Source organism: Rhinatrema bivittatum, chromosome 2 (assembly GCF_901001135.1).
Source record: "Rhinatrema bivittatum chromosome 2, aRhiBiv1.1, whole genome shotgun sequence".
Classification (NCBI taxonomy): domain Eukaryota; kingdom Metazoa; phylum Chordata; class Amphibia; order Gymnophiona; family Rhinatrematidae; genus Rhinatrema; species Rhinatrema bivittatum.
In genome coordinates, this window is record NC_042616.1 from 761,466,489 (window position 1) to 761,479,024 (window position 12,536).

The 12,536-nt window shown below is 46.2% G+C and overlaps 1 protein-coding gene across 1 annotated transcript in view; it reads right to left on the reverse strand.

Moving 5' to 3' along the window:
• The window catches only part of ATAD2 (ATPase family AAA domain containing 2), a 471,993-nt gene that overhangs the window by 128,760 nt on the left and 330,697 nt on the right, over positions 1 to 12,536 (reverse strand). The window contains exons 19-21 of the mRNA XM_029591972.1: positions 12,297 to 12,482; positions 12,012 to 12,147; positions 11,670 to 11,866 (exon numbers count right to left, since the gene is read on the reverse strand). Coding sequence (XP_029447832.1) covers positions 11,670 to 11,866; positions 12,012 to 12,147; positions 12,297 to 12,482 — 519 coding nt within the window. The remainder of the gene's footprint in view (positions 1 to 11,669; positions 11,867 to 12,011; positions 12,148 to 12,296; positions 12,483 to 12,536) is intronic.

Sequence of the window (12,536 nt, forward strand, 5' to 3'; positions counted from 1 at the left end):
ATCCTGCTGTCCTGGGAGAACACCTGTTACAGGTAAGCAACTTTGCTTGCTCCCAGGACAAGCAGGATGGTAGTCCTCACATATGGGTGATTAGCAAGCTACAGGCTTGCTCATATTACAACAGGCCAATAGCAGACAACTCATGCAGCAGGCACAATAATTGGGGTGCTATTGGCAATGATGAGGTAGCCTGAAATCACAGCAGGTGGTTGTGGAACGAGTTGGGGATTACACTGGAACAAAGTTTTTCAAGACAGATTGGCCAAAGGCAGAGTCTTGACTGATTTTCTTATCTAAGCAGTAGAGGGCTGCGAATGTGTGAAGAGAGCTCCATGTCGCAGCCTAGCAGATGTCGGCAATTGGTACTGAATGATAGTGTGTTACCGATGTTGCCATGGCCCTTACAAACTGTGCCTGAACTCACCCCTGGAGAGGAAGGCCTGCTTCCTCATAGCAGAATTTGATACAGTCTGCTAGCCAGTTGGAGAGAGTTTGTTTGCCCAATGGAACTTGCAGCTTGTCTGTCAAAGAAGCAAAGAGTTGGTTGGATTTCCTATGCAGTGCGGTCTAGATAGAATGCAAGTGCACGTTTACAGTCCAAGGTGTGCAGAACCCTCTCGCCCTGGTGAGAGTAAGGTCTTGAGAAAGAGTGGGAAGACTATGGACTAAGTAAGGTGAGAGGCTGTGTCTACATTAAGAAGAAATTTAGGGTGAGTACGGAGGACCACTCGGTTATGTAGTAACCTAGTGTCGGGTGAGTATGCAACAAGGGCTTATAACTCACTGACCCTTTTAGCAGAGGTGATGGCTACGAGGAAAAGAATTTTCCATGTTAGAATTTTAACGATATAGGAATGCAAAGGCTCGAACGGGGAACGCATGAACCTTGTAAGCACTACATTTAGGCCCCATTCCGTAACCAGTGATCTTAGAGGAGGCTTAAGTCATAGAAAACCCATCATAAGCAGACTCATAACGGGTTGAGCCGTTAACAGGGCATCCCCTACTCCCTGGTGGTACGCTGAGATGGAACAGAGATGTACCTGTGCGGAGGATGTCTGGGGACCAGAATCCGAAAGGTATCCTAGATATTTGTTTACATATTTTTTATATACCGACTTTCCTCAAAAAAGAAATCAAGACTGTTAACAAAAAACGTCTATACAGATCTATAAGATCATGACGACGCAAACATTTCCATACATAATTCCATAACAAAGTAACATTCAAATCGCAACAGTAATAAAATAAATCATATAATATCTAACTATCTAGAGCACATTTCTAATTGGCAATCTAAAACAATACTCTGCTTATATAATTAAAGTAAAATACAGTATAACTAAATCGTAATAACATAGAAATCCTAATAGAGAAGGAGTGGGGCAGGAAAAAGGGGCCAATACCTTTTTGTGCACGCTATTTGGTAAATCTTGCTGATTTCGAATGGTAAGATTTACGTGTGGAAGGTTTTCGTGAAGCTACAAGTACCTGAAAAGATCAGTGAGTCTGTGTTATGAGGTTGACCTGTGGGCAGGCGAATTGGTTCCTGGAGTGATAGGTTGAGAATTTTGGGGAAGCATACTTGTCAAGGCTAGTACGGAATTTGTTGCCAGAAGATGTGGTTAGTGCAGTTAGTATAGCTGTGTTTAAAAAAGGATTGGATAAGTTCTTGGAGGAGAAGTCCATTGCCTGCATTAAGTTGACTTGAATAGTAGCCACCTCTATTGCTGGCAACTGTAGCATGGAATAGACTTAGTTTTTGGGGTGCTTGCCAGGTTCTTGTGGCCTGGATTGGCCACTATTGGAGACAGGATGCAGGGCTTGATGGACCCTTGGTCTGATCCAGTATGGCATGTTCTTATGTTCTTAGGGGTTATGAGAATCATTGAAAACCTGTCTTGCTGTAGGTTCACGAGAGTTTTGGCTGTGAGCGGTATCGGAAGAGACAAATATAGGAGGCCTTTATTGCAGTGGCGAGCAAAGGTGTCCATGGCTAACGCATTTTGAAGCCTGTGTAGGGAGCAGAATCTGTCCACTCTGTGGTTTGATTCGGACGCAAGAGGTCGATAGTTGGTTGACCTCAGCGCTAGAAGATTTTACTCGCTACACATGGACTCAGAGACCACTTGTGGGGATGGAGACATCGATTGAGATGGTCTGTTAGTATGTTCGGTATGCCTGTTAGATAAGTGGCCTGGAGATGCATGGAGGGTGCAAGGGCCAGGCCAAGAACTGCGCAGCTTCCTAGCAGAACAAATAAGAGCCTGTGCATCCCTGTTTGTTCTAGTACCACATTGCCACTATGTTGTCTGTGTATCCACAAAATTTTGTGTGAGAGGTAGTGTTTGAAGGCATAAAGGGCATAACGCACGGCTCGAAGCTCCAGGAAGTTGAAGTGAGACTTTTCATGGAGCAGCGTCAACGCATTTTGGGTTTGGAGGGTGTTGATACGTGCCCTCCAACCCAAGTTGGATGCGACCGTGGCCAAGATCATCTGAGGATTTGGTTACTGGATCAGTGATATGGATCAGGGACGAAAGCGGTTGAATGGCTTTCGGCCACTGAAATCTTAAAATCCACTGAGTTTTTCTCATGGCTAGTCTGGCCATAGCAGTGACATGGATCATGGAAACCACGTGGCCCAGCAATAGAAGAATTGATGGGCTGAGGCTATGTTGCATGCGCGCAGAGATGTGGACAATTTCATAGGATGTCTGCGCGGTTGTTGGGCAGGAAGGCCATTGTGACTGTAATGCCCATACCTGCTCCATATGGGATTTATGGTAGTTGATCAGAATTCCCAGCCAAATGTAGTAGATTTATAGTGAGTCTTAGAGAATTTAGAGCTCCTTGTTTGGATTGACTCCTTATTGGGCAGTCGTCCAGGTAAGCAAATGAGTGAATGCTGCTGTTCTTTGTAGATGAGCAGCAGTCACTGCTAGGCAATTGGTGAAATATACAGGTTATCCAAGCTAGTTCGAATGGCAGAACCTGGTACTGAAAATGTTGTTGACTCACTATGAAGCGTATAGAAAGTCCAGAGAACAGAGGCAACCCCCTTGTTGTAGTAAGGAAAGCATGGTGCCAAGAGACACCATTTTGAACTTTTCTTTCTGAAGAAATCTGTTGAGGTTTCTGAGGTCCAGGATGGGCGGAGGTTGTCTGTTTTCTTTGAAAGTAGGAAATAGCGGGATTAAAATCCTCTGCCTTGCTGTGTCCGGGGAACGGTTTACCGAGCCCTGGTCCTTAGTGGGATGGAGTGTTCTGTTCTCTGGCAAGGTTGAAAAATCCAGGAGCCTGCCCGACTGGCGGAGCTGGTGTGATCTGGATATCAGTTGGTCTCACGTGGGAGAATGAGCGGTAAAAGGTCTTTCTAGCATCCCTTTTTACTGTGCAAAAAACGTAGAGAGCTGTTGCAGGGTCTTGCAATTGAGCCACTGTCTGCTGGACCTTGTGCACGAAGAGATTATCTGCGGTGCATGGCAGATCAGCTAGTTTATCTTGGACTTCGGGCCCTAAAACAGGGGCCGTAAGCCAGGTTCACCATTTAGCACTGAGTCCTGTTGCTGGCAACAGGACGATGTTTCAAAGCAATCACATGTTGCTCGAATTTCATATGGATGGCAGAGAGGTTCCCTTGGTGCTGTGTCAAATATAGCTGGTAAATAGCAATATGTGACACCAATATAGTTCTTGGAAGAAGTTATGACCTAGACCCTCCCGAAAACTTCTGGGCTTTTTTAGTGACCAGGTCGAAAGGGATGGCTTCAGTTACGTCCTTTACTTAGGTCTCGATGGGATTGGTGCCAAAGCGGGATTAGAGTGCCCATCGCTCTTCGAGGATCCCGGGATAGGTTTAGGGGTCCGTGGAGGCTCAGAAGGACGAGTCGGCGTCGATGACTTAGGCTGTCGTTGGTAGGTGCAACAACGAGGCGGTGCCACAGCGGTGCGAATATCCATGGCTCCGGTGTTAGTAGATTCTGGAAGGCATAGAGGACAGCCTGACGGACGAGGACTTCCAGCTCCTCCCTGGAAGCTGGTATAGGTAGCGCAGCTACAGGGGGAGACAGGCTTGGTGTTACTGGCACTTCCACATGAATCTGTGGTGGCTCTGTACCCGGCACCGGTGTTGGTGGGGAATGCCTTGATGCCTCGGTGCAGAGGAGCATGGAGACTCTTGTACCCGGGCCCGCTTCGCAACTGGCTCAATGGACATTGATGCCGGTGCAGTATCAGTGCTGGCACCGAACGCGGAACCATGTCGGTGCCGGCGACGATGTTTCCCCTCGGTTCTCGGCCTGGTCATTCTCCAGCACCGAGGAAGCTGCCACAGATGTCCAGAATGGCATTGGTGACGGATGGTGACCGTGCCTCTACTGCTCCTGGCATTGTTTTTCGCCCAAGGATTGCACGGGGCTCTGGTTGAGAACCCGAAGTATGGAGCATTTTCTTTAGTCGAGGGCATCAACTGAGGTGTCGATGGCAGCTTCGATAGTATCGATGGAACCATCGATGGGGCCTCGATGGCAAACACAATGGGAACCATGGACGTCCCAATCCCTTTAGCCCCGATGGACCGGTGGGAGATTGCAGCAAGGACACTCGTGGGCATCGTGGGGCGGACCGAGAGTGATAGACATAGGGAGAAAGAAGGCTGCAATTCGGTTGGTAACCCGGGGGAACCGATAGCGAAGTGACAGGAACCAATCGGAGAACAGGGCATAGTACTCATTGAGCATCGATGAAATGTACACGAAGGGAGACTCATGTGGGGAAATTATTTGTGAAGTAAAACTTCAAGTGTTTCTGTGCGGAAGAGTTGTGAGAAAAATCTCACAGAGCTCCTAAACGCGAGGCAAAAAGAGACTGAAGGGAGACCCCTGTGGACACAGGGATCATGGCATGTTGGGCATGCTCAGTGTGCCAGTCAAAATTTCTAGAAACTTTGACAAGAGTGTTCTGTAATAGGGCTCCGCCTGATGACATCACCCATATGTGAGGACTACCATCCTGCTTGTCCTGGGAGAAACAAGCTGTCACCTCTGGAGCCCCCACATACCTTATCCTGCAGCCTCAACACTTCCACTAGATATACGCAGTTATATGGGCTCTTCCTAAACTGAGGGAAGGAGAGACCAATCTTTCACCTCAGAAGCCCAAGCACCACCCCGATTGGCCTAACACAACCGAGTCAACCAGACAAGATGCTTGCCTACCATCTGCTGGAGACAGAGAATACTGACAGGATGCTGTCAGCACAGTTGTATACAGGAGTGACATCAGCGAGCCATTTGATCTGTCTCCATCAGCCGGTTGGTCTGAACTGGGCTGACTGTATGCAGAAGAAAGCAAAATTGCTTACCTTGTAATAGGTGTTATCCCAGGACAGCAGGATGTAGTCCTCACATATGGGTGACATCAGTAATGGAGCCCTATACGGAAAAACTTCTGTCAAAGTTTCTATGAAACTTTTGACTGGCACCCAGAGTGCCTACTGAGCATGCCCAGCATGCCATGATATTCCTGGCCACAGGGGTCTCCCTTCAGTCTGTTTTGTAGCAATTAGTGTTAGCCAAAAAATAAAATAATAAAACATATCGTACCCAACTCCGCGGGGTGGCGGGTGGGTTTCGTGAGGGCTACATCCTGCTGTCCTGGGATAACACCTATTACAAGGTAAGCAATTTTGCTTTATCCCAAGACAAGCAGGATGCTAGTCCTCACATATGGGTGATTAGCAAGCTAGAGGCTGAATCATTTGGTATTGAGGCAACAGTGAAGTATTGTTGTTGAAATGAATCAGCCGAAGATCACAGCAGGTTGGATGTAGAAGGAGTTGGGATTACACTGGAAACAAGTTCTTTAAGACAGATTGTCCATGGGCTGAATCTTGTCTTCCTTCTTTGTCTAAACAATAGTGAGCTGCAAAGGTGTGAAGAGAACTCCATGTTGCTGCTTTACAAATGTCCAGAATAGGTACAGAGCGAAGGTGTGCTACTGAGGTTGACATTGCTCTTACTGAATGTGCCTTTACTCGCCCTTGGAGAGAAAGGCCTGCTTTTTCTTAGCAAAACTGTATGCAATCTGCTAGCCAATTGGATAGAGTATGTTTACCCACTGCTGTTTGGATCATAAGATACAAATAATTGACTGGATTTCCTTTCGACTGTAGTGCGGTTTAAGTAGAAGGATAGTGAACGTTTACAGTCCAAGGTATGTAAGGCTCTTTCTCCCTGGTGAGTGAGGCCTTGGAAAAAATGTTGGTAAAACTATAGATTGGTTCAAGTGGAATTCCATGACTACTTTTGGAAGGAATTTGGGATGAGTACGGAGGACCACCCTGTCATGTAGGAACTTTGTAAAAGGTTCGTATGTAACAAGAGCTTGTAGTTCACTGACTCTTCTAGCTGATGTAATGGCTATGAGGAATACAGTTTTCCATGTAAGATATTTAAGGTCACAGGTATCTATGGGTTCGAATGGAGATCGCATGAGCCTGGCTAATACTACGTTCAGATCCCATTGTATGCTTAGGGAATGAAGTGGAGGTTTAAGGTGAGTTAAACCTTTCATAAATTTACTGACGAGAGGCTGTGTAGAGATAGGTGTGTCTCCCAGCTTGTTATGGTAAGCTGAGATTGCACTCAAATGTACTCTTACAGATGAAGTCCTAAGACCAGAGTGTGAAAGATGGTATAGGTAGTCTAGTAGTGAGGTAGTGTGGCAAGTGAAAGGATCTAAAGACTTCTGAGTGCACCACAAAGTAAACCGTTTCCATTTGTAGGAATAATTCTTTCTAGTGGAAGGTTTACGTGAAGCTATAAGCACTTGAGATTATAGTGGTTGGAAGGTTGAGTGGCTGTAAAATCAAGCTCTCAACATCCATGCTGTCAGGGATAGGGATTGAAGGTTGGGATGGCGCAACCGACCCTGATCCTGAGTTATGAGAGTAGGAGCTACTCCCAGACGAATGGGATCCCGGACTGAGAGGTCTAGCAGTGTGGGAAACCATACTTGTCGAGGCCAGTATGGGGCTATGAGTATCATGGTCCCTTTGTCCTGTTGCAGCTTCACTAGAGTTTTGGTTATGAGTGGTATCTGTGGATACGCATATAACAGGCCTGAGTTCCAATGGCGAGCAAAGGCGTCCTTTGGTAGGCTGTTCGCCTGTTGTAACAGGGAGCAGTAATTGTTCACTTTGTAGTTCAGATGGGATGCAAAGAGATCTATGGTCGGTTGACCCCAGCGTTGGAAGATCTTGGTTGCTATCATTGGATCCAAGGACCACTCGTGTGGTTGGAACTGACGACTGAGGCGATCGGCTATTATGTTGTGGATGCCTGCCAGGTAAGTGGCTCGTAGAAGAATCGAGTGTGCTAGGGCCCAATCCCAAATCTGAGCTGCTTCCTGGCAAAGGAGGTAGTTACCTGTCCCTCCTTGCTTGTTGATGTACCACATGGCTACTGTGTTGTCTGTCTGTATCAGAACAGTCTTGTGTGAAAGGCAGTCCTTGAACTCATGTAGCGCATAATGTATAGCTCGAAGCTCTAGGAAATTTATCTGAAAAGAGGCTTCGGTTTTTGTCCACGTCCCTTGGGTCTTCAGATGACCAATGTGCGCTCCCCAACCTAAAGTGGAGGCATCTGTAGTTAATGTTACTTGTGGAACTGCTTGCTGGAAAGGTAGACCTTTGAGCAGATTGTTCACTGATGTCCACCAGAGGAGGGAAGAACACAGTTCCTGAGTTATTTGAATGTGAGAATGCAATGGTTGAATGGCTTGAATCCATTGTGTTTTGAGTGTCCATTGCATTAGTCGCATGGTCAATCTGGCCATGGGAGTGACGTGAACTGTGGAGGCCATGTGACCGAGTAGGGTGAGGCACTGATGAGCTGTAACTTGAGATTGAGTTCGGAAAGAGTGTGCCAGGAGAGCGAGTGTTTGTGCACGGTCTCTTGGAAGAAAAGCTTTTGCTATGATGGTGTTTAAATCTGCACTGATGAATTGTAGAAGGTGAGATGGTATGAAATGGGATTTCGGATAATTGATGAGAAACCCCAAGGAGTGGAGTAAATTGATTGTGAGCTTGAGGGAATTGAGAGCTCCTTCTTGTGTCTGACTCCTGATGAGCCAATCGTCTAGATAAGGGAATACATGCACCTTTTGTTTGTGGAGGTGTGCCACCGCCACTGCCAGACACTTTGTGAACACTCGAGGTGCTGAGGCAAGGCCGAATGGGAGCACTCGGTATTGAAAATGTTGTCCTTCGACTAGAAATCGCAGGTATTTGCGGTGAGGAGGAAAGATGGGAATGTGAGCGTATGAGTCTTGAAGATCCAGAGAGCAGAGCCAATCTCCTTTTTGAAGTAGAGGTAGCATGGTGCCTAACGATACCATCCTGAATTTTTCTTTTTTGAGAAATTTGTTGAGATTTCTGAGATCCAGGATTGGACTTAGGCCTCCTGTTTTCTTTGGAATGAGGAAATAGCGGGAGTAGAATCCTCTGCCCTGCTGAGCCCGGGGAACTGGTTCTATGGCCCTGGCTCTCAGAAGGGTGGATAATTCTGTTTTTAGGAGAGTAGAGTGGTAGTTCACTGTCCAAGAGGAGGTTGGTGGAGTTTCTTTTGGTACAGTGAGAAAATCCAATCGGTACCCTTGATTTATAATGGAAAATACCCATTGGTCTGTAGTTATGGAGGTCCAGGTGTGATGAAAAAAGTTATGCGACCTCCCACTGGTAAGTCTGGAAGTGGATTGTGAAATGGGCTTCTGCTCTCTGGTTGTGTTTCAAAACCCTGATGTTGATGCAGTCTGAGCAGGTGGTTGAGGCCTAGCAGGCCTTTGCCGAGACTGAGGACGCTGAGTTGGACGAGATTGTCTTGCCCGGCTCGTTGGGGGGTAGTAGCGTCGTTGGCGGTAGTAAGGCCTCCTGATATCCCTTCTAGGGAGTCTCCTAGAAGGAGGTTGTGACTATTGAGGGATTAGTGAAAGTTGTTTGAGAGTCTCAGTGTGGTCCTTTATCATGGCCACTGCTTCCTTAACCTTGTCTCCAAACAGGTTATCACCCAAACAAGGAAGGTCGGCTAATCTCTCTTGCACCTCTGGTCTTAAGTCAGATGCCTTCAGCCAAGCCCATCTACGAGCCGTAATCCCTGAGGCTGACAGTCGAGAAGCAGTTTCAAAGCTGTCGTATGTAGCCCTGACTTCGTGCTTGCCTGCTTCTAGGCCTTTATGCACGAGTTGTGAGAATACTTCTTGATATTGCTCAGGAAGATCATGGGTAAGGCCTTCGACCTGCTTCCATAGGTTGCGTTGATATTGGCTCATGAATAGCTGATAAGCAACTATTCTTGAAACCAACATAGCTCCTTGAAACATTTTTCTACCTAGATTATCCAGGAATCGATTTTCCTTTCCTGGTGGCGTGGAAGCATGTGTCTTGAGTCTTTTCGCCTTTTTCTGGGCTGACTCAACTACCACCGACTGGTGAGGTAGTTGAGATTTTTGAAATCCAGGGATTGGCTGGACCAGGTACGTAGCATCTGATCTTTTATTAACTGATGCCACTGACCCAGGATGTTCCCACAATCTGTACATGAGTTCCTGAAGTACCTCATATGTACTAGTACAGCCAGTATTTCCTTGGGTGCATCTACAAACTGTAGCACCTCTAATGTTTTCTGTCTGGAGTCAATTTCAGAAAGAAGTTGAAAGGGTATAGTCTTCGACATTTCTTTTCAAAATTGGAGAAAGAGAGATCCTCCGGAGGTGACTTTCTCCTATCTTCTGGAGGTGAAGGCTCAGATAGCATTTCCTCGTCTGTAGAGACATCTGTATCAGAATCAGTTCCATTGTTTCTTGGATGACCTGATGGTCTGAAAGGCATCGATGGCATGGAAGGAAACCTTGGAGATTGTGGATTCTGAGGTGGAACAATACCAGAGGGACCAGGTATTGGTTCTGGAATTGTGCCTTCATCGGTGTCTTGAGGCTTCTTGGATACGGCCTGGATTAGGGTATCCAACTTTTCCATCAGAGGTTGAAAAAGAGACCTCTGGAATCGGCATCGATGGTTTCCTCGGTGCTAGCGTCTGAATCAGCATCGATGGCATCGGTGCCGGAATGGCCGGTGACATCGGTATCGAGGGCAAAATATCCGTCTGTACCGGAATCGGCATCGATGGCATCACTGGTGTCGATGGTTGTGGCCTCGGTATCGCATCGAGGAATGCGTCTCATACCGCTTGACGAATATAAACGTCAAGTTCCGCCCGCATGGATGGTGAGATCAGAGCAGCCATGGGGGAGGCGGTAGTGGCGATGCCGGTACCTCCTCAGGGCCCTGAGGAGGTACGGTTCCCTGCACCGGTATCGGTGGGGATCGCATGGTATCGAAGGCTCTGGAGCCTGCACGTCCAACCGAGGTTTCTTAGCTGTCAATTCCATCTCCGATGGCACTACAGGTATCGGATCGATGGTCGATGTGTGCAGCCTTCGATGCTGATGTCGATGCTTTTCTTTTTCTTTGGCCTTTTCGCTTCCCGATGTCGATGCCCTTGACGATGGAGAGGGGGAGGAAATAAAAGCATCTCCCGACTCACCTGGGACTCGTTTCTTTAGCACCACCTTACGAATCAATCCAGCCGGAGACGATTGCGTAGAGGATGATGCTGTGGGTAACAGTTGAATTTTGAAGAGCTGTTCCATCTTCTCCATCCGGAGTCGACGTCCCTTCGATGTCATGGCGGCACACAAGGAGCAGGTTCTGACATCGTGGTTCTCACCAAGACAGAGAACACAATTTTGGTGGGGGTCCGTTATAGACATATTTCTAGTGCACTTAGGGCACTTTTTGAATCCCGAAGCCATTTTTAGGTCGGACAGCCGTCGATGACTGTGGACCGGGAAAAAACAGTCAAAAAATCGTTACGGAACCGCGAAGTAAATGAAAAACTTACCGCGATGGTATTCTAAAGGGAGACCCTTGTGGCTAAAGTTTTTCCAACTTTTTTTTGAAAAGTTTGAATTTGTGGAGAAATTTCCACAGGACTCCTACTAACCGCGAGGCTAACAGCTCCGCGGAAAAAAGAAGACTGAAAGGAGACCCCTGTGGCCAGGAATATCATGGCATGCTGGGCATGCTCAGTAGGCACTCTGGGTGCCAGTCAAAAGTTTCATAGAAACTTTGACAGAAATTTTTCCGTATAGGGTTCCATTACTGATGTCACCCATATGTGAGGACTAGCATCCTGCTTGTCCTGGGATAATACTAGTAATATCATCACAGAAAAAGCCATATGCTCTGCCTCCATTTGCTAGAAGGGAAATATAACCGAATCGTTCTAGACTGATGTAGCAAGATGAGAAGGAAAAGCTTGTTTCCATTCCCACAAAATCCACCATGGCCCAATCGTTGCATCGGGGGCACTCTCCATGAAAAAAATCTGAATGAAATTTGGTAGGAGTGATGGAATTTCAGAAAGACTCCTACCAAATTTCTCCATGTAGAGGACCTCCAATATTTGTATACACACAGCAATGGCAATTAGTACATTCCACTGCTGAAGCACACCTACATCCTCTCTACTCTTCAATAAAGTGGCCTCTCAGTGTTGTGTTAAGTTTATTGAAAACATTTGCTAAACTCAGAAAAGTTCCAGATTTACCTCTTCCAGATCCACTGGCTTGGTAAATGCTCTAAAACGTTTATCAATGGCAAGTCTGTGAGTGACATCTCTAAGGAATAGCCTCAACTCTCGAAGTGTGTCTTCTTCTTGCTCCTCCAACCGTTTCAGTTCCTCTGCTGTCAACTGTCGGGGCTCAGGTGGGGATGCTAAGGGTAAAACCTCTAGTGCCTGCAAAACTAACAAAAATTAAAACATGACATTTGTGAATAAATCTATCAAAAACTTGAAAGTAGGCACAATATTAGGAAGAGTACAGGAAGTATAAAAAAAATAACACCAAGCACCAGTTTTGCTAAAATGTAAAGATCTGAACACACTAACCTGCTTTCTTTTTTGATGCAGGTGGTTTAGAAGATTGATTAAGAATCAAATCCTCAAAAAACATTCTTCTTTCTTCACTGCTGGGTGGATGAACATGAAAAACCTCTTCATAATCAGACTCAAAAAGTTCTTGCACCTGCAAAATTTAAAAATGTTTTTTTGTATTAAACTGCTGAGTACTTTAAAGAGCTTAAATATCAGTTGCTCCCTTCTTAATCATAACTGCAATAGTGTTAGAACAATCACTATTCTGGCGATGGCAGTATAGGGAATAGAAAAATGCACCTCTTCTGGTAGATCTTTATGCGATACATCACAGGTTGCTAGCAGTAATATTGGTGTGAAAGAAGGAATGTTCTTGATCAAAGTGATGAATGTGGCCGTTAGTGTACAACCAACTATATCCCACCACAAGTGGACATGAGGAATGTAAAGTATACTTGGTGCTGTTCTCTTTGCTTCATGGAAAAGCTGAAAAGGAAAAGGCATCTTAACTCAGAAAAGATCAACAAATTGTGTATGTAG